This window comes from Cryptotermes secundus, unplaced genomic scaffold (assembly GCF_002891405.2).
Source record: "Cryptotermes secundus unplaced genomic scaffold, Csec_1.0 scaffold678, whole genome shotgun sequence".
Classification (NCBI taxonomy): Eukaryota; Metazoa; Arthropoda; class Insecta; order Blattodea; family Kalotermitidae; genus Cryptotermes; species Cryptotermes secundus.
In genome coordinates this window covers 186144-211531 of record NW_019742973.1, presented here as the reverse complement: position 1 = coordinate 211531, position 25388 = coordinate 186144, and the positions used below count along the sequence as shown (strand labels likewise).

Genomic DNA, 25388 nt, shown 5'->3' with positions numbered 1-25388 from the left:
GCAGCTGCAGAATTGGCGGCTCCTCCAGAAGGGCTCAACTCCATGAGTAAGTAAGTATGCTAAATGATACAGTAGCTATTTAGATATTACAAGTTTGCAAAGCTTCTGTCTGCTGATAAAACACCTCCACCTTACGTGAAGTACACTGGTGCTTATATGAATAGTCAGTAGAAACTGTATGTATATGCAGGTGGTACTATTTACAGAACAGTTTAGATGACCTCAAAGTGGAAAATTATCAGAGGTGAAAGAAAAAAAGAGTTATCTTGAACTGCAGTTGGACAAAGACTTGGGGAACTTTTCATTACAGGGCAACATTGTCCATGGCCTTCTTCTCTTCATTATGAGGTGATAGATCATTGTCTCTCTCTTTGTTATGAGAAGACAGATCATTGTCCATCTGTGGGACTCTCACTTTATTATGAGGTAATGAATTAAGCCATACATACCAATTGCTAAGCTGAATATGAGTATTTTGAATTCGTGAATGTAGCAACTTTACGTTTTTTGTACTTGCATATATCTTTTTGTATGTTTCATGTGTTTAATAAGAAAACAGTTTTTCTAAATTGTGAAGATTACAAAGCGTAAAATGAGTACATAATTTTCTTGTGGCTTAGTTAGCTATGTATGAAGACTTGTGATGTACAGCCAGAGGGTTTCCCCCACACACATTTATTACGCTCTGAAGTCCTGTAACTTACTGGTCAGAACATGAAATTTTCAGATGTCATGTTTGGAACTACCATCAATCTTGAAAGCTGATTGTGGTTTATCTCAGTATGCCATGACTGCTTGCTTCCACATGCCTTATCAGGTACATGTATCTTATTAGCCTATAATATTCTGCTACTTAGATGGACTTGTTCCAGAAATGTTGGATTATATAAACTGTTTTCTGAGTGAGATACTGTAATTCATATTTTTTAGGTTATCAAAAGGTCCACATGGAATGCTATTTGAACTGAATGCAGTCTAATGTAGCTAAGACTTCCCATGGGTCAGTTTGTGCACTTCATAGCTTACCTGTGTAGCTAGCATCTGCGTCATATCTGACTGCTTAAACACAGGTGACAAAATTATAGTTTTGGAACTTGATCCTGAGCTAGGTCTCATCCTCATAATCCAGCTCCCTAAAATACATTTTAATATTATTACCCCACCTCTAGTGGACTGCTCTCTAGAATAATTACACACTTCTTGTATTCAACTGAGCACTTATTTTACTGTGCTAAAAGTAAAAGTAAATGTTTTGCTGCGACAGGCCATGGAGGCTCCCAGGTGGCGGTGAGGTTGTCAGCCTTACGTGCTGGCTGCCCTTTACCTCAAGGAATATTCCTGTGTACTCATTTCTGTTAAAAGGCTGAGTGTACTCTAGGGCCATAATAGTGTGGCTGGAAGGATTAGGTCAATTGAAAAATCAACCTCATCAGGATTCGATCCCGCAACCTTCCAGCTTGTAGCATAGTGCCTCAACCATGCTGCCACGTGCCCCCATTTCTTTTACTGTGCCAACACATTTAATGGCAATGCCAAGCATGAAAATTACATGTCACTGGATTATGTAACAGGATTGCAAGCTGTACTTACACAGTGCTGTGAACTACTGTTTTTCCTTTTTAAGCTGTGTGGGTAAGAGAGATTAGTTTTTAAAATGCAATGACAAAGATTGCATATTATGAACACAAATGGAAGAACTGGGACCAGGGAGTGGCTTTATAGAATACCTACTTTAGGACTGAATAATGAATTCTTTCCATTTGTTGATCAAATGTAAAAGTAGCATATTTGACCCAAGTTTCTTCATTTCTGAGACACTGAAGGGATAAGAGAACACAGACACAATCTTATGGATACTTTATTGAGAACAGGGAAATAAGACAAGAGACATTGCTTGTTGCAGTCAACCAGGCAACACTGCTAAAATATGTAGAACAGAAATATATATATAAAAAAAACAAATCAGCAGTATTTTTCTGCATTATTTATACATGTAGCCAGAAAATACACTACTACATCACTGTTCAGAAAATCAACAAAATTTAGTATCATGAGCTGATATGGCTAGCCACAAAGCCATCATGAATGTTGATGTGTACATATATCATTCACATTTTATGTGAGGAGAGAATTCTTCATTTCATAGTTCATCAAAGATGTGGAATCTGCTACGTAGAGTTCCTCATACACATTACCTTATGAGGAACCATGTTCAGTCTGAATTATATATTGATCATCCATCACAAACAGCACACATCAGGAAACAGTTTTGTCAGCACCTCTGTAAATTGCAATTCAGCACAGACCTTAAGTCAGTTCTGTATCTTGTTGCATTTTCACTTGAATTGTGTGTACTCTTGATTAGGAAACAATTTTGAACAGAAAGGTGTGAGCAGAATAATTGTTATGGATTTAAAATAAAAGTACATTTTATATTTTCATGTAATGTAATGATGTACATTCTGTTTCTAATTTAGCCACTGCATTTTAAACCTTAATTAAAGTGCTGGTACAGTAGGGATTATAAGAGCTCTGTAATTTTATTATCTATATTGTTATTGTGGGTGGGCTTGTCTGCATTGCATTTTTGAGAACTGAGTAGCTTTCTTATCTTGTCAGAAGTTTTCATCTGAATGTGCAAACACTTCAAATTCTGACGAAGACTTGCAACATAAACATTGCAGCTTACAGAACTTAATGAAGGAAAGGACCTCTAAAAGTATACCGAAACTGCACCACAGATTAGTGGAGTGGCACTGGAATAAAGCATGGAAATCTGCATCAAATTCTTGTCCCATCATGGACATATGATCATGGCTACAATTTAGCAACTCCTGCAGGAACCTTCAGCACAAAAAATTTGTCCAAATGTTTCACTTCTGAAGCATAACCAACACATTCATACATGTCTTGCTCATCAGCTGTACTTCTCCTGTATTCAATTTGTCTGTTAGCAGCACAAATAAATACACAACACTGTCAGTAACCTCCTTGTTATGTGTCACTTTTCCATAGTTTTATGGTCTTGTCGTTTTCCAATGCAGCTGAAGCGATGATGTTCTCTGTGGGGTGACAGGAGGTGCAGAGTACTACGTCTGAAACAAATCAGTGCTTCTTACATGGAGTTTGAAATATTAAGAGCAAACTTGTAGCAGACAAGGAAGTTCTGTGAATAAGCCCTTGACAGTCTGCAAAGATAGTGTGGCCACCATACCCATTGCTAGGCAATGACCGTGAAACAAACCACTAGATGGCAACTGTTGCTAGGTAGTGGACTGCAAACAACAGAGGAATGGTGTTTTCCATGTAGTCTGCTAGGCAACAATTGAACTACAATGAGGAGCGGTGTTTTCCACACAGTCTATGCTGAGATGTGTTACAAGTGGGACAAGTTGGGGGAGCTGCAGTCAGAAGAGCAGGAGGTTGTCATGAAATAGGTACCAGCCAGCAAGGACTGGAGGCGTAGAACATGGAAGCCAAAAAATCTATGACTTTGTGAGCTGCCACTGCAAGAAGCTGGTGGCTGAGGCCAGGGACAGTGGAGGAACCCAGTGTTGTTAGAAGCTTCAACCAAACAGCTAGTAAAGATGCGACTCTGGACATGGGTGTGTGCATGTGCATGTAATGGTGAACTGTAAAGTGTGGTCATGTGCTGTATTAAAGAGTCCAATAAATCTAAGTCTCTCATACACGTGACAATAATTATCAACTGTAACCCCAAAAGGCATTAATAATATCAGTAGTCTGTGATATGGGGAATGTATGCACATAACTGCAAACAGAGTGAAACATGAAATTTAATTAAAGCAGTTGCAATATTTAGGTCTTTGGGCAGTTACAGGAGCTCAAGTGCAAGTTAACAGTGAGGCCAGTTTGAATGTCGCGACATTTTGCCAACACACTAGTCATGCTTCCTGGCTCTGCTTGTGCAACTGTTTAATCACCACCCCCTCTCCCAGCCTTGAAGTATGCCCCAGACACACTGCATTTTGTTATAAACATCTGCAGCAAACAGAAATCAAGAACCATGGAGTTCACTTATCTTGGTGCATGTGTTTTATGGGCTATTAATAACAGTTTTACAGGACTGAGACTATACAGCATCAGATGGATGGTAGGATGAGATGAACTCGGAACGATTTGAAAGGAAAAGTGGTTACTGCCAGATCAAGGTATTATCATCCCAGCATTTGCATTGGGGGACTCAGCTGCCCAACATATGTGAAGGAACACAAGGCGGCCATTCTGTTTGGTACATAGTGGTACTCAGTGCCAGTTATTCTCAGAATCTATCACACATCCGACAGGAATGTGGAGACACTAAAACAAGGAGCTTTTCCAGTGCTGTCCTGTGTTCAGATGCAGTCATCCAGAAAACTACCCACATCACATGATCACTGCTTTGCCAGTATGTATGCTAAAGTTATAGGTTAAATTTCCTTTTGTAATATTGGTTGCCACTATTAGTTAGCAAGATGAACTGTATTTTGCATGTCATGATCACTTCCACATGCTATCTTGGAAACTACTATGTCTACAGTATGACAACTCTACTGTCATCTGCCATCCTGCAGTGATCATACTGTATGATATATGATATGATTCAGTATCACACAGGGTGTACCCAAAAGAATGCCAGGATTTCAATCGCCCATAACTCAGGAATGAAAACAGATATGTTAATTTCTGCAGTGTGCATCACACCTGTGGTTAATGGCCATCAGTTTTGATTGCATATTCTGCGTGGTCAGTATGATATCTACTGTACAGCACAGACTGTGTTGTCATATGAAGCAATTCAAATTCAGTGATGACAAGAGCATTAGGAGATGGTATGAGTAATTTGGAGAGACTGACAGTGTAGGGGGAGAAGGGAAAGACATTCTACTGGGCGGCCTCTGAGAGATGATGAAGATGTGGACTGTTAGGCACACTCCTGTGCAGAGATTGGAGGAGGCGATATCCCAAGCATGTGCAGAGTTACAGATGCTGCAACCAGCTGTCCACCTAATTCTTCTGATGAGCCTTCATTTAAAACCATACAAATTAAGGTAGTCCAGAAACTTGCAGCATGTGTCAGACAACTCAGATCACAGTTTGCAGCGCGTGCATATGAATTAGAGAACAGTACTTTCGTAAGTCATACTGTCTTCACTAATGAGACAAAATTCCACATCTCTGGATGTGCCAGTTGACTTAACTGTGTCAAATGGGGCACTGAGCTTTCCAGAAACCATTTAGAACATGACAGCAAGTCCTATAGAGAATATGTGGTGCGCACCGACACAAAAGCGGCACTGGCCCATTTTCCTAGACAGGTTGGAAAATTATGCTCTTCCATAGCTCAACAACACCAATTTTTCAAGTTGATGGTGCACACATCAATTTTTCCCACAATGTTCATAACTGAACAAGAATTTCCCAGATCGATGAATGGGAAGAGGTTCAACTATCTATGTGAACGATCAGGTGTACAGCCAAAGAGTGTGTATGCTCGGTGGACTGTTAGCACAGATCACTGCAAATGTTACAAAAGGATATGTTACTTACAGTGTGTCTGGCAAGAAGTGGATATGTGGAATGTATGCAGAGCTACAGATGCCGCTCACTGAGAAGCGTTTTACAGTCAACTTTTCCTCTTGTTTGTGTGTGTTAAGAAAACCTGTTTCAGATTATGAATACAGCAAACAAGATCCTCTATTTTAATTCCTAAGCTACAGGAATTACAGATCCTGGCATTCTTTTTGGTACACCCTGCATGTATTAGGTCCTCTGTTTTATCAAGAGAAATATCCAAAATCAACATGAGTGAAATGTGAAATCATATTTAATTTTGTTGCACTATCATGCCACATTTATTGGTACTGGTAATACCATCAACACTTTGTTATCATGCAGTCACAGCTCATTTTTATGAGGTACCTCAAATACTATTAAACATCACTGAGTTCAGAAAATGACAACTGCATATCCAATCTGTCTAAGGGTTCTACTGGGCCTCCTTTTCACACCATATAATGTGCTTAACGAGCTTGGCACTCAAGGTGCACATTCTGAAGCAAGTCATCAGTCTTTCAAAACAATTAAAAAGTAATCTTGACAGTTTTTTTTCAATTTTATCACAGTATCTACATTCACAAGGTGGACCGATAGTATAGGAAGAAAGATACACTCGTCACCCACTTTTTCTTTTGATTCTCATAAACTGGTTTTCTGTGCTCTTACTCATTTTGTTCTTTCTCTCTGAAATACGAGGTACACCATCAGTATCCCTGAAACTCTTTATAAAGGTCCTGAAGCACTTATTTACAAACTTAGGAATTTACTTCAATAAGGATACTATCCACCTGCTGAAAGTCCACACTATAAAAGCATGCAATGATATCATCAGTATTGCAGTTGAGAGAAAATGACAAGCAGTATGTGCCATGTCCTGCAGAAACCAGGTATCCTGAGTGATGTAAAGTTTTCACAACTTCCTGCAGTTCCTACAAGCAAATACTGGGATGGCACCTTAAAGCAAGCCAGAAAATGGCTGTAACTGACTTCAAGGTGCAGTTCCAGCTTTCAGCTGAACAGATTAATATAAGCCATGCAAAATCTCAACAGGATAGTCAGTGTTTAAGTCAAAATTTAAACTGGGCGCCTCGTGAGCACTACAGCTTTACCGCTAAGGGAATGGGATCCCAGTACCCATGCGACAGGAGGCTGTGTGTGCCCGAGTTGGTAGGTAAAGCTCACCTCACTCATACAGCTGAGCCCATCTTGAGAAGCTGCCAGTTGTGCAGCTACTCAAGAACTTCCCAGCATTTTATGGAACCCAAAGGTTCATTACCATGTTCACAAGAGCCCTCCACTGGTCCCTATCCTAAGACAGATCAATCCACTCTGTACCACCCCTACCATCCCATTTCAATATTGTCCACCTACCTACATCTTGGTCTTCCCATTGATCTCTTTCCTTCTGGATTTCCCACCAATATCCTATATGAATTCCTCTTCTCCCCCATTCATGTTACATGCCCTGCCAATCTCATCCTCCTTGACTTGATCATTCTAATTGTACCTTGAGAAGAGTACAAGTTATGAAGCTCTTCATTATGCAGTTTTCTTCAACTTCCTGCCACTTCATCTCTCTTCTGTCCAAATATTGTCCTCAGCACCCTGTTCTCAAACACCATCAGTCCATGTTCCTCCCTTAAGTTTCCTCCCACCAAGTTTCACACCCATATAGAACCACAGGCAAAATTATAGTTTTGTATATTCTAATTTTTATGTTTTTGGACAGCAGATGAGAAGACAAAAGGTTCTGGACTGAATGGTAGCAAGAATTACGTGAGTTCAGTCACCTCTTAATGTCCTCCTGAACCAGATTTTGATTTGTTATAGTCATCCCCAAATATGTGAACTGTGCCACATTTTCAAAACATCTGTTACCTATCTTTATGTCATGATTTTTCCCTGCATTTTGGTTATGAGTCAGCAACATATACTTAGTTCTCTCTGTTTTCTTCTAGACCAACCTCTTTACAAGCGTGAATTAAAGTCCTGTGTGTTTGTCTATCCTCTTTATGGTATCTACATTATCACCCAGTAGATTCACATCATCAGCACAGACCAACAGCTGATGTGTCCCATTTAATTTCAGTCCCACCTGCTTTCCCTCTACCTTCCTAATGGCATATTCTACAGCAAAGTTGAAAAGGAGTGGCGATAAAGTGTCTCCTTGTTTTAGACCATTCTGGATAGGAAAATTATTAGACAAATGTCTACCTATATGGACTTTACTATATCTTTCGTTTAAACATTTTAATTAGCGTAACTAGTTTCATGGGTACCCCAAACTATCAGAATACTGTACAATACTTCTAACTGAATCATAGGCTTTCTTGAAGGCTATGAATAGCAGATGTACTGTCTCTTCGTACTCCCATTTTTTCTCCAATATCTGATGAATGCAAAAGATCTCATCAGTAGTTGATCTGTTAACATCAAAACCCATGTTAATGATCCCATCTGTATATGGACCTTCATGTGAACTGGTGCAGTAATAGACTCCTTCCACTGATTAGGCAATTTTTCCTTATTCTAAATGGAATTAATTAGCTTATGGATTTTGGACGTAATATTTCACCTTCTGCTTGAACAAGTTCTGCTGGAATTTGATCACTACCTTTCCAAATTTGCAGTAGCAATTTCAACTTAAAAAGGGCTAGGATGAGGTACTAATGGCTCAGCTGCATGTCTTTCTATCTGCCTAATATCACTGACCCTATGTACATTCAATAACAGAGAAGTAGTAAAGCTAAGTCAGTCCTTTTTTTATGATCCTCTCCATGCACATTCCATATGTCGCTATACAGTGCACCTGCTGCTTACATTCTCCTCAGATGGAAGCACTGCCTCACCTGTGTGTCCTTGCAGCTTCTGAACCACCTCTTTTGTTTGCAGGTTCCAAATGTATACAAAGTTGTCTTCTGAACCCGACACAATCCACTGCATCAAACAGAAAAAACAATCAATATAAGTCAGATTGAGTGAAGCACAGGAACCAGTAGCACAGGCTTGAGTCTGCACTCACCTTCCCTCCTGTCACTGAGAAATTTGCAAAGATGCAGTATTTCTCATTGCGGTGTCCAGTGTAAGTCTTCAGGCACTTGCCCTTGCTGTAGTCCCACAGTTTCAGTGTGTTGTCCAATGTGGCCGCCAGAATATATTTGCCATTTGGTGAGAACTTCACAAATGATACGGGAGGATTGTCATCATCTATTAGGGTCTTTAGGCACTGGCCTGAAGCTGTGTCCCATATTCGGCTGTGAAGCAAACACAGAGCCAACTCTTTGAAGTGGAGTGTAGAATGGTCTGAAAGTTATTCAGTTGTTCTTATGGTATAGGAATCACCATCATAACACTTGTTCTTTGCCCTACCCAGAACCAGTTCATATCTTGGTTTTTATATCCAGGATTCATTTTATCGATCTACATTTTGGTGTCCAAAAAATGTACTCCCCCCCCCCCAAATGTATGTGATGTGAGGTTCTAATGATAGTGACCCAAAAGAGTAAACTTCTACCAAACTACATGGTGTCACACCCCAGAAGATCATAACGAACTTCAATATTATGAGAGTTTACAAACTTCTGAAAATCTCATATCAAATATATTAGAACATTATTGCAATGCATAACTACAAATTCATCCCCTAACTGCTGATTAGGTATATGGGAGCAAGGTTGAAATAACATGAGTATGGCAATATTTCTTTGAAGTGATTACCATGGGGATATGAAAATAATATTTTAGTATTTTTCGTTTCCATTAGCAACGGGAAGTTGGAAAAAACCTGCACAAAGAGGAGCTTCATAACTTGTTCTTCTCCAAGTATAATTAGAATGATCAAGTCAAGGAGGATGAGATTGGCAGGGCATGCAACACAAAACGAGTAGAAGTGGAATTCATATAGGGTATTGGTGGGAAAGCCAGAAGGAAAGAGATCACTGGGAAGACCACGATGTAGGCAGGTGGACAATATTAAAATGGATCTTGGAGAGATATGATTAATCTGGCTCAGGATAGGAACCAGTGGAGGGCTCTTGTGAACACGGTAATGAACCTTTGGGTTCCACAAAATGCTGGGAAGTTCTTGAGTAGCTGCAGCTTCTCAAGAAGGGCTCAGCTCCATAAGTGAGCGAGTGAATACTTGTTTCAACGTGTATTGCAAATGTACTGTTTAACTGCCATGGTAGTATTATATAATTAGTATAAGTGGGTAGTATTCCATTTTGTAGTTTTTCCCAAGCCTCAGTCTTAGTTCATAACACTCTCTTCTCAAACATAGTTACTTTGGCAAAATTCAGTTTCAGTCATATAAATCAAAATTGAAAAGAGTACACAAGTTTTCATATGACATTCTTTGCAGCTCACTGTAAGCTTACTTGTGGCCTGTTTATAAATGGCATATTAGCACCACCATCATTGGCAAAATGGCCCATTATGAGCCACAGCCTTCCGTAGATGATTCTGCCAGATATGTGACCATCTGGTTTTTGCAACAATTATGCAACCTTATGTCCAACCCCTAATTTTGAGGACCAGGTCTCTGTATTTATGGCCCCCAGTGACAGGGCAGTCCAGTTATACTCCCAGGCACTGGGTTTCTATTATTGTTGCCCTATAAAACTTGGAGGGCTACAGTGGAGATATCCTAAGCTGCCTCTGTATGGGAAAAATTACATTTAATCATGAAAAGAAAAACTGTATAAGTTAAAATGAGGTCAATTCATATTTGGACAGCACAACAGCGTGTAATATAAAATTCTAATGAAACCTGTGAAATGGTTTATGGAATACTTGGAAATGTTCATTTTTTACCTCATGTAAAGTAGCATGTTACTTATCATATGGCTGAAAATCTGAACTGCCTGGCACATCAGTGAAACTCTCGCGTGTTGAATCTGAACAAAATCTGTTCAAGAGTTAGGCAATGACACTAGGTCAGAGATGAGCAGCCATGAAGAATCCCCAACAGTGTGAAATTAAACGTTACTTTTTGTACCTTCAAAAGATAATTCCCTGAATTCTTTTGGAGTCTGTACATATCAACTGCATAATTATACAGGATGAAATGAAATTCATGAACACACTCTATAATGATTCCTTGTTAAAATTAAGTAAAAAATACTGCAAGGCATATGTCTTGTGATATTTGCTTTTCAAGATACATGTTACCATTAAATGATGCAAGCTACGAAATGATCAAACCACGGGTGCCTCGATGACAAATACGTGTTTGAAGTGGCAGGTGGCACTGTGCCACATTGCATTCTCAGTGATGCGCTTTAACATGCTGGAACTGACTACTGTTACGTACTGCCATGAGAGCTTTGATAGTCCAGGGAACAACTGTGTAAATGAGCACCTTCAGATGTCCCCCACAGGAAAAAATTCACTGGAGTTCGATCTAGTAACTGTTATGGCCACGCAATCAGCCCTTGACATCCAATCCATCTTCCCATAATGCACTGCAGAGCTCCATGATGCAGAAACCATAAGCACTGCCTCAAAGCTAGAGGCACATCTTCAAGCATCCCCAGTAAGTGTTTACAGAAAATCATGATATTGTTGAGCAGTCAGCCTATCAGCGTATATGGGACCATGACAATGTTCTCCGTTAATTTTAGTCCAGATGCTGATGCCAAAGCAGGCTTGATACCAATGTTCATGGATAGCACAAGAATTATCCTGTGCCCAGGGGTGACTGTTGTCAATGGTAAATATACCCTCATACATAAACATGCTTCATCTGTCCACAGAATGCTATGTAAAAACAGCTCATCTACAGTGTGTTGATGTTGCAGCTATTTGCAGGATTGCATCCATAGATGACAACTGTCTGGAAACAGATGTGTACTCCATGAGCAGCAGTATGAGTGTAACTCACTGTTGTGAAGTACTGCGTTGACCATGTCAGAATAGTCTCAGATGTCGTGTGATACCATATGAGGATCTCTATGGCTGTCATTCCACACAGCTGTAATCACGGCATCTCAGTGGCTGGTGTCCATACAGTCCATGCGTGACGTGCATTCATGTGTCTCACACGCGTTACACTTGTGCCACAGATATGCTGCTCCAGTCACTGAAATACATTAGCATCTTGTGATGCTGACCAGGATAACGCAGCACGTACTCCTGTGCAGGAACATCAGTTCAGCTATTAAAGGTACCGAAGCTTGAGAACATGTTGCAATTTTAGTTTTGTGTATTCAATAATCATTCAATCACAACTGACCCCTGCTGGGCACTGTGTCTTGAGTAAACTCAAGAACATGCTATGAGAAGTATGTTATCCCATTTGATGGTGGCGTGTACCTTGTAAAGTATTAGGCTGCTGCAAAATAAATTTGTTTTCAACCTTAAATTTTAGATTATCATAACAGAAATAGTTACGACTGACACACTTTTACCAATGGGAAAGAAATTTAATTATTCCACTTTGGTAGAAATCTGAGGTCCTCGAGCTGACAAATTCATTGAAGGTGCTCTCTGCTTCTGTTTGATTACTGAAAATTTTTGCTGCAAGAAGTTTTTCAGGTACTAGAAAAAGTGGAAATTAGATGGCAACAGGTCTGGTGAACAAGGCAGATAAGGGGAATTTTGTAGCTTAATTCATTCAGTTTATGGAGTGTCCATTGGGAAATGTGCCATTTGGTGTTATCATGAAGCAAGACTGGTACTTTTTGACTGAGTGCTGGCTTTCTAACTTCCAGTGCATTTCATCAATTTCTCAACAGTACTTCTCTCTGCAGTAATGGTCTTGCCTGGATTCAGACAGCTGTATTGCATTACACCAGCTGCAGGCCACCAAACAGTGAGCATAACCTTCTTCTGAAGTAACTTCAGCTTTGGGAAGTACTTCAGTGCTTCATTATAGTGAAGCCTCTGTTAGGATTGTCAGTGGTCATCGTATAAGATCCCTTTTTTATCACACGTCTCAGTTCCATGGAGAAGTGGTTTGTTGCACAAGAGAATCACACAGCATAGCAATTTGATTTTCACTGAATTCATGTGGAAGCCACTTGTTGGGCTTTCTCACTTTTCCGATTTGACTTAAGTAGCTGGAAAGTCATTGTAGTAAACGTCAAGCTCCTGTGCCATCTCTTGGACAGTTTGACATTAGTTGGCCTCCACTAAGGCCCTCGATTGATCACTGTCAACAAATGTGAATGTCCCCAACCCTCTTCATCTTCAAGACTTAGATCACCACTATAAAACTTCTTGAACCAAAGGTGAACTGTGTGCTTGTTAACTGTTTCCTCACTGATATTTCATTGAGATTTCATGCAGTTTGCACTGCGCTTATCCAAGTTTGAATATGTACAAATTACACTTTTTTTTCATTTCTTTCTGGTAGTCTAAATGTAAGAAAAACAAACAACAAAATGAAATTGTTATCACAGTATTATTATATTTCAGAATCCTGTTGAATTGAAGTATCACTTGTAGTCTTCTTCCTTCTATAATGCAACAATATCAATATAGATTTAGATATACCAATCCACATTTAACTCACTAAAATGTTTAAATGTTAATAAAATGTATATACATTTTTTATGCGCTACATGTTTTGGCCACACAGGACCATCTTCAGGCAATACATTTTTAAGGAATCCAATGCACTGTGTCAATGTTATATATAAGAAGATACACTGAGTGGAAGTTTACAGCTCTACAGTTCTAGTTCCGTTTTGCGTTTCAGTACAACGTTCAAGGCGTTACAGAGTTCACTATTGTTGTTATTCTTCAATTCTTCAAACGCAAGTTCACCTGTGTATACTGTGCAACTGTAATATTATAGAACAGTTCAACAAGTGGTTGTCTCTTCATACATCGACATCCCACATTGCTATTCATTTTGGTGCTACTTGATGTTTGTTCTTCCTATCTCTTGTATTGCGCTCTCTGCAATATATAATACATGTTAAACAGAGTAGAATCTGCACTTCAACATTTTTTGTTATTTTGCAACATATCATATGTTGTGTGATATTTTCAACTTATTTTTTAGAAAGGAATCACAATATACAAACCTTAAGCATGAATTTTTTTCATCATGTATAGTGTTGAATGATGGGAAGATGATAAAAAGAATATGGAAAAGCATTAAGTGGCTGGAATCTACTGTACTGTGCTATCCCAGTGGGCTTGAGGAAACCCATGGAAAATCTCAGATTAGCTGGTTTCATGAGTAACAAAAAGCATTAAGCACCATGGTTCAGATTGTTGCAGTGCATTTGATTATGTGACTTGCAATTGTCACTTTGAAATCAATTGGTTGTCGTAACACTGAAATATGTTTTTTAAGATCCATAACATCTGCTAAGGGGTGGGGTGGGGGGTTAAGCCACTTTACCAGAGTCCATCGTAACTGCTGGAGACTATCAGAGAGCCATCTCTATTGAAGTGTACAGCACTGACAGGGTCTGAATGAGCTGGCAGTGTCTTAAGACATTTTCCTGTTCTCACGTCCCAGATGCGGACACTCTCATCAAACTGAAACAGTACATACACCGCTCTTCAGTACGATGCTGCAGTATCTTGTTCCTCTATATAATAAGGTGACAAATGGACACTTACTGATCCAGAAACAATGAGGTTTGATTGTGGGTTGAAGTTGCAGCAGAACACATAGTTACTGTGTCCCTTTAGTGTCTTGAGGCACTTTCCCTGCAAACAGATACCTGCATTAAATCCCAACTCTGTAACATGAACAGTGACAGAGCTGTTATGATGCCTACTTACTGAGCTCAGCTCCCATATCTTCAGTGTTTTGTCATCGGAGGCACTGACAAGTAGTCTGCTGTCACTGGACCAAGCTACATCAGATATCCCAAGCTTATGACCTGATATTGTCTTCTCAAATTTTCCATCGTAAGCTCCCCAAATCTTTATCAGCTTGTCTGCAGCTGAAATACAAAGCAGTCGATACATTCAATAAATGCACGGTACTGAACCCTCACAGCACTTTCTGCAGATATAAAGAACCTGTAATTTATGTGATTCAGACTGCGAGTCATTTACCATTAATGACAGATCCACACATTAAAAAGACACTGAAAAATGGCAGGGAAGAAGCCATGGCTGAGGAATTCTCCAGTTCTGCTCTCAATAAATACATGTGATGTGTCTAGCTGCATACTGTGTGTGACATTATTAATCAATATACAAGTAATGAGCTTTGTGAAAGATGTAGTTCAAAATTTCAACTACTGCTTACATACAATATTCAGAATGTGTCAAACATAACCTAAAAGTTCCTGCCATGCCATGTCTTCTTTTTCATACAGGCATGCAAAAAGCTCTGTGCAAAATGTGTAGCCCACGCTTACAATCCATCCCTGCATCAAAAGAGACAAATATGAAAGATCTGAAAGTTTGTGATGATGGTATGTTAATAGAATGATACATTCCGTCCCCTCTCAGGACTGTCTGGAGGAAGGGACTAGCTTTATTAATTTGGCCCATCAGAACAGTTTTTTTTTTTACTTGGGAATCCAGACAGAGCCTAGTCTTTGAAATGTCTAAAAAAAAAATACAGAAAATGGGTAATGTACAGAAAATTTGGTCATTCTACCAAATATGTGTTTCCTTACCAGCCATTTTATTTTCATTCATGGTGAGAATGATGTGATTTTAACATTTCTGGACACTTCATTGTTATGGACTGATGCTAAAGATTTCGGGTTCTGACAGTGTCTGACCGCCCCACGCGTTGGGCGCCACTTACTCTCCTCTGTAACCGCTCTCTCTGTATAGTGCCCTTTACGTTGGGTGTCACCTTCTTGTCGCCGTCCCCCTTTACCTTCCTGTTCCTTCACCTGGCTTCCACCTGCAGAGGCTGTTGCTGATACTTCTTTGCCAAAGGAACACAGGTGAATTTTCTTTACCTCAAAAGGTAGAGATGAGACTATCTCAGGATCTTTTGTACGGGCCTCGCTCAGACAGGGAGGCAGAAGCGTCTAATGATACACTAGCACTTTGCATGTGAGTATAATTTATTCTTTGTGAAGAAAGTGTAAAACAAAACACAGTTCACATACACAATTCACCAAGTGCTGACACTTACAACTGTTCCTAGCTGGACCACCACTTTTTTTTTTTTTTTTGAAGAGTGTTTGAAGAGTATTTGAAGACTATTTGATGCCTGTTTGATGAGTTTTTGAAGACTGTTTTTCTGAAGAGATGTGAGCCTTTCCAGTTTCCGCGAAGTTCCCAAGTCACACCCTCGACTTTTGAGGATTGGTCAGATTTGAAATAAGGGAGTTGACTCTGAATCCGCTACTTCCAATCATTTTTACTCTAGAGGCAAATTTTTTTCTTTAATGACCTAACGTAACTTTTGAAAGGTAATGATGTATGCTGGCCATAGCGTCCCCTCCTGGCACGCCTTCGTGTGACTTAAGACTAGCAGAAACTGTCAAGAGTCAAATTTCCAAAGTGAGTCGCCGAGCGACTCTGGAACCAAAATTCCAAGAAATGCTGAACTAAATCACCAGGGGGCCATCTGGAGTTTTTGTGTGTGTGGTCCATCTGTGAAACAGGCAGCTTCGTGTGTGCAAGAGGTGGGCTATGTCACACTCTGCGTAATTATTATAAAATATTGAGAATAACTCTCAATAAAATACCATTTAGGCTTGTGGGCGGTTATAAGTGGTCACTGTAATTATGTACTGTTCTGGAATGCAATGCTATATAGTACAGTAGAAGTTCATTAGTGGTTTTGAGGAACACGCTGCTTCCATCTTCATAGCCAAAGAACAAAATGCCGAGCAGTATGCATCAACAAACAGGTCACAAACTGAACCTTCCTGTCACCTGCTTCTTGCAGGTTACTTGCTTAGTATTATTATTATTATTTCTTCCTTATTCCATTATATCTATAGTAGGCTAAAGCCTTATACGTGGGTAGGCTGAAAAGTAATGCACACATGCTTGTAGAGCGCGAACAAAAACAAATAGCAAGATCGGGCAAAAAGTACATTAAAGTACAATTCTTAAGTTTCAAAAGCATATATTTATTTTTCAACATAGTCACCGTTAAGGCTAACACATTTCTCCCAACGTGTAACAAGTTTTTTCATTCCGTCACTGAAAAATTCTTCCGACTTTTCTTGAATCCAGGACTTGACAGCTGCCTTCACCTCATCGTCCGAGGTGTAATGATTACCCTTGAGGTCTCTCTTGAGTAGAGGGAAAAAAAAAATCGCAAGGCGCAAGATCGGGAGAATAAGGAGGGTGTGGAATCGGTTCAAACTTCAGGTTTCACAGAGCCTCTTCAGTTGCGCGCGAGGTGTGTGGACGAGCGTTGTCATGTTGCAAGATTAGTGGCGCCAGGCTGCCTCTTAACACGACAAACTCGACGCTGGAGGTGTTTTAGAGTCTGTATGTACTGAGAAGAATTTACCGTTGCCCCTCGTTCCAGAAAATCGGTCACATAAACTCGATGAGCATCCCAAAACACAGTCAAAAGAAGTTTTTTGGCAGATGGTTGTGTTTTGAACTTTTTCGCCTGATGAGAAAATGGATGTTGATATTCAGCGCTCCGTCTTTTCTCTTCCGGGTCGTAACGATGGACCCATGACTCGTCCCCTGTCACAATATTCAAAAGAAAGTCGTCTACTTTGTCACGGTAGCGCTGCAAAAGTTGCTCGCAGCATTCCAATCAACGCTGCTTGTTCTCGTCTGTGAGATGGCGTGGTACCCATCGTGCACAAATTTTACGGTATCCCAATTGTTCAATAATGAAGCTGACACGTTCCTTAGATATTCCAATATGGTTTGCGATGTGCTTTTGAGTGATTCGCCAGTCAGTTTGAATCAAATCGACGAGTTTGCGATGATTATCGTCTGTGGCAGTGATTGGACGTCTGCTGCGTGTTTCATCAACAATTATGGCTTTTCCAGGCTCGCAACCACGAAATTTTATTACCCATCGATTTACAGTAGACCTATCAACAGCATCGTCACCATAAACAGCCTTTAAACGACGATGAATCTCAGTAGGAGTCACTTTCTCAGCAGTTAAGAATTCGATATCAGCACGCTGTTTAACTCGCGTTGACATAGCACTAGAACACGTCTCTTTACTTCCGCTTCTCGAAATACACTGGATGAACGCAACGACCTCAAACCTGCGCATGCATATTGAGGGGGAATGTTACTTCCACATGCCACCTGGCGTGCTTCTGAAGGTCTTTCGTTCGCGCTCTACAAGCATGTGTGCATTACTTTTCAGCCTACCTACATATACAGAATTGTGTCAATTTATCATGCTAGTACTGTCAAGCAATTGTCAAAAAGGCTTATAAGACAATATTTGTTTACATCATAATACAATTACTCTCTAGCATAATACACTCAAAATTATCATTTAAAATAAAAATTTAAGATAAATGTTTCCATCAAAACTAACAGAATATTTTGGTCATATAGCTTTAACATATATAACAAATCCAACATCTGACATCTCTGAAATGAGACTACACAGTGTGTCGCATCACTCTTTACGAACGGAGGCTGAGCTTAGGCTGTCCACAGACAATGGCACACAAGCTTCTACAGAATTTCAGGAAGATCACAAAATTAATTCCACGGTTATTCTGGGGAATGGTATGCAGTTCCTGTTACCTACAAATATATAATTGTGGCTGCAGCTCACACTTACAAGAACTGGCAAGCCATTCTCCATTGGGGCTGAACTTGACAGATGACACTGCTTTGGTGTGTCCCGCAAGTGTGAACTTCAATGTGTAGTTTGGTTTCTAAAACAGACAAGGTAAATAATGCTGTTCAAATAGAAAGAACTAAAACATTATTGATGTTAACTGGAGGACCCTCAACCATTCCAACACATGGTTATTCTGCAGTTCTGCATGAATGAACCAAACTTTAGGGCTGCCACAACAATCCTGGATCCATAAACGTCTCCTTTAGTCATTTCTTGTATGTGACAACATTACCAAACTGCTGGCTTTAGTATTTTTATCCTTGTTCTGTTGGTATATCAAATTTATGAAACAGCAACTTTAGGTGGGTACTGAATAACATGAATGGTCATGGGATAGGCTTTCTTTGCATTCTCATCATAAGGCAATGCCTTGGCACTGGTCATTAGGATGCATTACATTTGTCAATTCTTCATTTTATTTAACAATGCTTTTAAAATATTATTATATGGCACAGAATGAAAGGATGATTAGTGTACAATGAACTGCAAGGGATGTGGAAGGAAGTGGACATGGTGTAATTTACCACAATCATGAAAAACCGCAGTGAGGATGCCCAATCTCTAGACTAAGATATGAACTTGAGACATCCCAAATATGAAGCAGGAGCACAAAACCCATATGACCACATGTTACAAACCTCAAAAACACATTTTAAATTCAATGGCAAAATATAAGAATCAGTATCCCCTATGCATGCAAACTTATGTGATAACACAACTGGTGAGTGGCGCTCAGACAGTTCCTGTTTATTGGGTTACATGTGTTTTAGTCCAGTGAATTGCCTAGACGTGAAACTTAAGCATTTTAATCAGCCTACTTGCTTAATTCCTGTCACTACACTTTACCTGTGCAATAAGCAATCATTCATTCAGTTGTTTTATTTCCTGTGTTGAAATGCCACATATGATACACAGTGGTCATGTTCAATACACCTATGAGAAAAGTATTTCTGTAACAAAAATAAGAATCCTGCCTTAATATGAGGATGTTAAAGTTCCACACACAGAACATATTTATAGAATTGCAAATACAACAACAGTTTTTACTAGGAAAAAAAAAAACACACTGAAATGTTGCAAGGCCAATGAAGTGAAACTGAATGAAATCACTGCTAGGCCTAAACATATTCCTTACAAATCCCAAAGATGCTTTGCAAAGGGGGAGCAGAGTTTCAAAATTGCCAGCACAAACTGCCACAAAACTTTCCCAAACTGGAAAAATTGAAGACATCAGTGAAAGAATATGGTTTGATCTGGCTCAGGATGATGACCAGTGGAAGGCTTTTGTATACATGGTAATGAGCCTCTGTGTTCCACAAAATGTAGGGAAATTCTTGAGTGGCTGAGCAACTGTTGGCTTCTCAAGAAGGGCTCAGCTCCATGGATTTAGTAGTGCAAGAAATGTAACCATGTGATCCTGTTAACAACATATATTTAGTAACTGTTCAGTTTGTTCACAATGATTATAAATCCTTACCTGACTTTATTTTCTGATGAGGGTTAATCTTACTTATACAGGTAGGTAAATCACAAAATGGTACATAATGGATCTTGCACAATCCAAGAAATATGTGAGGTTCCACTGCATGATTCAAAATTCAGTACTAGGTATGGTGTGAATACAAGCAGAATATATGGAGTAATTGTACTTTAGGACATAACTGGTTCTGGAAGGTATGTGGAGCAGATGTTCCACCAGTTTGTCTAAGAATAGTAGTATGCATTCTCCCAACAAGACTCTGTTACCACAGTGGGATCCATGTATGCTTTAAGCTGTTTCCCAAGAAATTCATTTGCTGTGAAAATGTACAGGAATGCTTGCAAAATAACAGCATATCATGCAGTTTCCACCAGCAGTCTGAATTTCTGCATGCCCTACTTCACAGGACATTATTAGACTCTTCTGCCACAGAGATTTAACGATTTGTGGGTGCATCCACAAGAAAACTCACTATAAGCATATGACATGTAGGAATTTGTTGGTGCATGTATTTCAGTATGTATATATAATATGAATTTATTTTGTAAATTCCATTTTCACATCTTACAAATCTGATGTTTGAATGAGACAGACTTATGTGAGTAGAGCACAAAGAATGTCAGAAGTGAGTGTAAGGTACATACATATAAGAGTTCTTCCATTTACCCCTATAACATCTCTAGCTGTGGGAGGGGTTGTCTTTTAACACAATGGAACTATCTCAAAATTATATACTGCTTAGCACAGAACAAACTAATTTAAGACTAATAATAAACATTACTCTCCTGTGTATTATAGCATGTATTTCAGATAATCCATTCTGAAGAAATCTGGACTATTTAATCTATTATTCCAGGCATAAAGCATGAATACCTTGGAGGCTACTGAAGAATAATACATACCACACTCGAATTTGATTTAGTTGAACCTCCACCAGAAGAATTCAGAGCAGTCGGGGCCGACGGTGTATTATTTGCGGCTGGTTGAGAATGAATAGGTGTTGGTCCTAATGGTACCATTGTTTGTCATGAAGTCTAGTCTATACCGGCAAACAAAACTATATTTTTACCATGTAAGTTAGGGTTCTTGAAATAAGTTTCCTCTGTGTAACGTAAACACGCTGCACTCACAAGTGAAACAGAAGCGTGAAACTTGAAATCATATACGAACTAAGTAAGTAATACTTCCACACATATTATAACTGCTGACGAATAATGTCTACCTCATTCTCCTCTTTGAGGGTGAAGAAAGTTTATGGATCGCGCAGGGTGCACACTGTATTTTACAAAACTGAGAAACCGCTTGTATGTCTCGTCCAAGCTAATTAACATCAAATCATCAATAATATTTTACATGACCTACCGTACTTTCAAGAATTCTTGTTAATACTCTAATAACAATGTATCTTTAATCACCAGTAACACACACACTCACAATTCCAAACCAGCTTGCATTGCTTACCCAGCATGCACCGCTCAAGATCACGTGATTTATACAGCTTATAGTGGGCCGGCCAAGGGACGCTGCAATGAAATGTGCGAGACAATACAAAATTGTTGGTATATATTGTTTCAAATTTGGTCTCAGCAGGGTGGTGCTTGTACCTGATGTAGTGTATTGAACGTTTGAGTTAAAAATATGCAGTGGAACATTGTAAAATATGTTGAAATTGAAGAGCTCAAAGATCATGTGACATGAATGGACCAATCACAGCGTTCGAACTTTCAAAGGATTTTTCACCACTCAAACCCGTTGGAGTAGTTGCGTAGCCATTGCTGTTTGTGTGGAGTGCGATCGTTAGTTTTGAGATCTGGTATCATCATGGGCATCGAAAAGCATCCGGCTCTGCAAGGCAACAAGAAATCGTCTTCAGACTCCAGTGCATGGTACTAACATAATTCTTGCCATATTTATAGACATAATCTGAAGTTCTGAGTTTTTATCAGTGAGTGGGTTCCCCAGTCGCAGGGAAGACGGCCATAATAACATCAAGCAAAAGCTTCGGGAGAGGCGTAGTGTAGTGTTTTGCAAAATTTACCATTGAAATCCATCTCCAACATAAAGGTAGGTGGTTCTCCGTATCTGTCGGTACCACTGGATTAAGTTGTTATAATAATTGTGATGCATGAAAGCAGGGATAAATGGTAGGTTTGGAAGGAATTGTAGGCCTCTCGGCTTTCTTCACTGAAAGGGGAACCCGCCATGTTGAAGGAGCTTGGAACGAAAACAGAGAACCAGAATAAACTAATATATATTTGTATATGTAAAATGTGGATCTGAATGACATATAAATGCCGGTGTTTTGACTGTAAGGATCCATTTCGACACTTTCCGGCGTATAACCAGGCTTAAGCGACGCATTGACTGGTATAGCAGTTTCAGATCCATGTATCAGTAAGAAGCCCAAAATGCTCTCAGGCTCTTGTCACGGTGCTGTTATGTATAGTTATGTATTTGTGTTTAGTGACGTGAGCTTGTGAAGCCCAGTTGATTGGGCGCCTGATGCTAATTGGAATGCTTTCATTATTCTAGCCCCCACCCCCCACCCCCAACTCAGCCTTCCAGTGGTAATATATTTGCCTACATGATTTTTTACTGTCTGTTTGGATAGAGTAACTTAGATTTTGTGTTACAAATTTGATAAGGTAATGCCCAAATGTCAGTGCCATGTTGGTTTATGAGATGCTGAAGCTTATAGGTTAGGTTGCCCCAGTTATATTCTGGTTGCTCAAGGGTGGCATATACATAATAGAGGAGACGACATTGACTGCGCTTATGAAGTGAAATTCTTGTTATGTTTCCAAGGTTATGTGAGTGGTGACCAGTTGATTTTATTTATATAGGCAAACTAAGGTGTTGCTGAAATTGAAGTGAAATATTAATCCCAGCAGTTATTTATTGTTAAACTGCAGGAGAGCTTCTTGACTTTGTGGTCCAATTTTATTCATAGTTGGGGCCAAGAATCATGTGTGCTGCTGTTATTTTTTCTTTGTTGTATATTCGCCCTCAAGTGATCTTTCTGATGCATGCTTTTTACATTGTATATGACATCATTCATGAGGCTGTTACATGATTTGGGTGTAGCAAGTATTGCTGGCGTATGTATAATTGCTGTGAAGTTTGGAGGGCAAGGCTTGTTTTGAAATAAAGGCATGATAGGTTGTTTTGTAACTTTTTTGTTGGACTTGAGTGTTACGGGTTCTTGGTTTGCATTATCATTAGGTTGGTTTCCGTGCACTGAAAAATCAATCAGTGCAAAGATATCACACATTTTCCAATATGAAAGAATATGACTGCTGAAACTTGGAAGCAAAATTGATGGTGATTCAGAGTTTGTTGTTGATCATTGTATAAACAAGTTTGGACATGCATGCACTGTAACATTTGTTTAAGAAGTAATATTTGCGCAATTGGTATAGTGACTGGCTACAGCCTGGATGACCAAGGAGTCGGAGTTCAAGTCCCGGTAGAGTCAAGAATTTTATCCACATCCAGACTGGGTCTCAGGCCCAGCCTCCTATCCACTGGGTACTGGAGGCTTTTCCACCAGGGGTGAAGTGGCTGGATCATGAAGTTAACCACTAACCAGTTAGTGCTGAGGTCAAGAAAATCCATACAGTCACTCTCCCGTACCTGACATATGTCTTCATGGTGTAGTGCTTAAATTGGCCAAGCAGGGACAAATCTCATTTCATATCATGGGTGATCTCGACCTGCTACTGTCAAGAAATAAATATCCAACCATGCGTATTGAGAAACTTGACAATTTGTGTTTGGGCTCATAGTGTGCATACTGCTGTTTTGGTGATGGTATCGTGCAGCTTTAGTTACTTGAATTCTGCAGTTTAATTAAATTCTTGGAGGCATTTTTGGTTTTGGGCCCATGTGAAGGGCTCATATATTCAATANAAATTCAGCGAATGTGGAACATGAAATGTTTTGTGATACCAGTAATTATTGGAGCCACAGGTACAGTCACGAGAGGGTTGAGAAAATATTTGGAACTAATTCCTGGTAAGCACTCCATAGATTCACTGCAAAAAAACAGCTATCCTGGGAACATCACACATACTACGGAAAGTGCTACAGTGTGAAGCTTGAAGCCTGAGTGGTGAGGTGCATCAGTGGTTCAAGAAAAGGAATACCAGGAAATAAACCTGTGACAAGAGATAATAATAATAATAATAGGGATAGTGCACAATGTGCAAGTTTAGTCTACAGAATTGAGTTAACGACGTGGGCTCAAATATTTGGACCTAGAAGTTAATGTGAGCCAAGCACCATCATATAATGAACAAACTCTTAAATACCAAATGTGATTAAAAGTTGTCCAACCTTTCTGATGGGTAGCAAGGGTCATGTCAGTACATAGGCAAACGCTAGAAACCAAAAACCATTCTTTTTATTTAGGGGGGGTCTGTAAGCATGTAATCATTTCAAAATCTTGAGACACATTTTTACATGATTATAGTATGTGAGAGAGGAAGAATGGAAACAAAAGGTTAGGATGAGGAAAATTTCTTTCTTTACTGGTTTCATCTGGGCTGGTGCTGCCGTAGGAAGAAGTACTGATCTGTCATGCCTGACTTTCAGCATGTAGTATGTATCCTTGAAAGTGTTGTATATTTTGTGCTTTTCCATCATCATTTTGTGTTATATGAACCATGATTGAGGACACCAACCCCATTGCAATTTTGTAATGTTTTCTCACAAATGTGACCATTGGGAGCCGTAATGAATGATTCTGTTGAAGAATATGAGCACAAGACCTGACTATAAAACATGTATACACTTTGAATATTTTCTCAGATTATGTGCTATTAATGTGGAAATTATACATGGATAAGAATTTTTTATATGGAAGAGAATAGCTTGTAGGTCATCTAATCAGAGAATGTATCTTGTATGGTGAAATATTTTACCATAGCCAGTACTATTTGTTCAGCCTCTTGGAGTAGCTGTTCCTGTAAAATTGGCCTCATATTAACCCTTCCGCAACGGATAGTATTTAAATCTTTTCCTACCGCCAAACCGACGGGGTATTTAATTATTAAACAGAAAAATGCACTTAACCATGAAAAATTTAGTAACTCTCGCAAAAATGGGTATATTGAGATAAAATTTTCACAGAAATATTCATAATGAAACGAAGAACAAACCTATGTATATATTGTTTAATATAATTATGATAAATAATATTTTTTTACTCACTCGAACTGCTAAAAGTTGAGTTTGGTGTGGTAATCGTGAAAACACTGGTCAATACATAGCCCAACATCACAATCACTGCACCAGTACACGGTTTCTTTTCTTCTTTTGTTTTTTGTACACACTACACATCGCCTTTGTGGTCTAGCCTTTTTTCCTGATGGGGGAATTTTATTAATAAAATGTCTTTCACGAAGCCGGGGGATGGTGTTATCTGATGAATGACGTCGACCTTGTACTCTACGTGCTGCCTGCTCCTGGTCCGTAAACTTCAACAGCAACCCTTCTACCAGATTTACTCTGAATGCTAAGTGGTCTGTCAGTCTTTCCTGATTCTTGTTATAAATTATCATGGCATTTACCACTGTCGCATTCAAAAGGCGTCTGAAGAGTTTCATGTACCACTTATGAAGT

At 39.4% G+C, this 25388-nt stretch overlaps 2 protein-coding genes across 10 annotated transcripts in view; one reads left to right on the top strand and one right to left on the bottom strand.

Moving 5' to 3' along the window:
* The window catches only part of LOC111873627 (bromodomain-containing protein 2), a 139887-nt gene that overhangs the window by 2193 nt on the left and 112306 nt on the right, over positions 1 to 25388 (top strand). The window contains exon 1 of one of the 9 annotated variants that reach the window (XM_033755136.1): positions 21403 to 21652. The exons of 1 other annotated variant lie outside the window; for it this stretch is intronic. The gene's annotated coding sequence lies outside the window, so the exon portion shown is untranslated. 7 more of the 9 variants (XM_023868515.2, XM_023868512.2, XM_023868516.2 and 4 more) reach the window with 7 other exon arrangements.
* On the bottom strand, positions 1842 to 21218 carry LOC111873628 (protein will die slowly). The gene is made up of 8 exons (XM_023868523.1): positions 20669 to 21218; positions 18224 to 18320; positions 14302 to 14465; positions 14137 to 14226; positions 13913 to 14052; positions 8582 to 8813; positions 8409 to 8496; positions 1842 to 3095 (listed from the first exon to the last, which is right to left on the bottom strand). Exons 1-8 carry the CDS (start codon positions 20783 to 20785, stop codon positions 2995 to 2997), a joined length of 1029 nt encoding a protein of 342 aa, XP_023724291.1. The 5' UTR covers positions 20786 to 21218; the 3' UTR covers positions 1842 to 2994.

Coding starts and splice junctions, on each gene's coding strand:
- LOC111873628 (XM_023868523.1), bottom strand. CDS start 20,785: ATGGTACCATTAGGACCAACACCTATTCATTCTCAACCAGCCGCAAAT. Junction 14,466..18,223: donor AGAATGGCTTGCCAGTTCTT/GTAAGTGTGAGC, acceptor TTTGTATTTCAG/CTGCAGACAAGCTGATAAAG. Junction 14,227..14,301: donor AGATATGGGAGCTGAGCTCA/GTAAGTAGGCAT, acceptor ATCTGTTTGCAG/GGAAAGTGCCTCAAGACACT.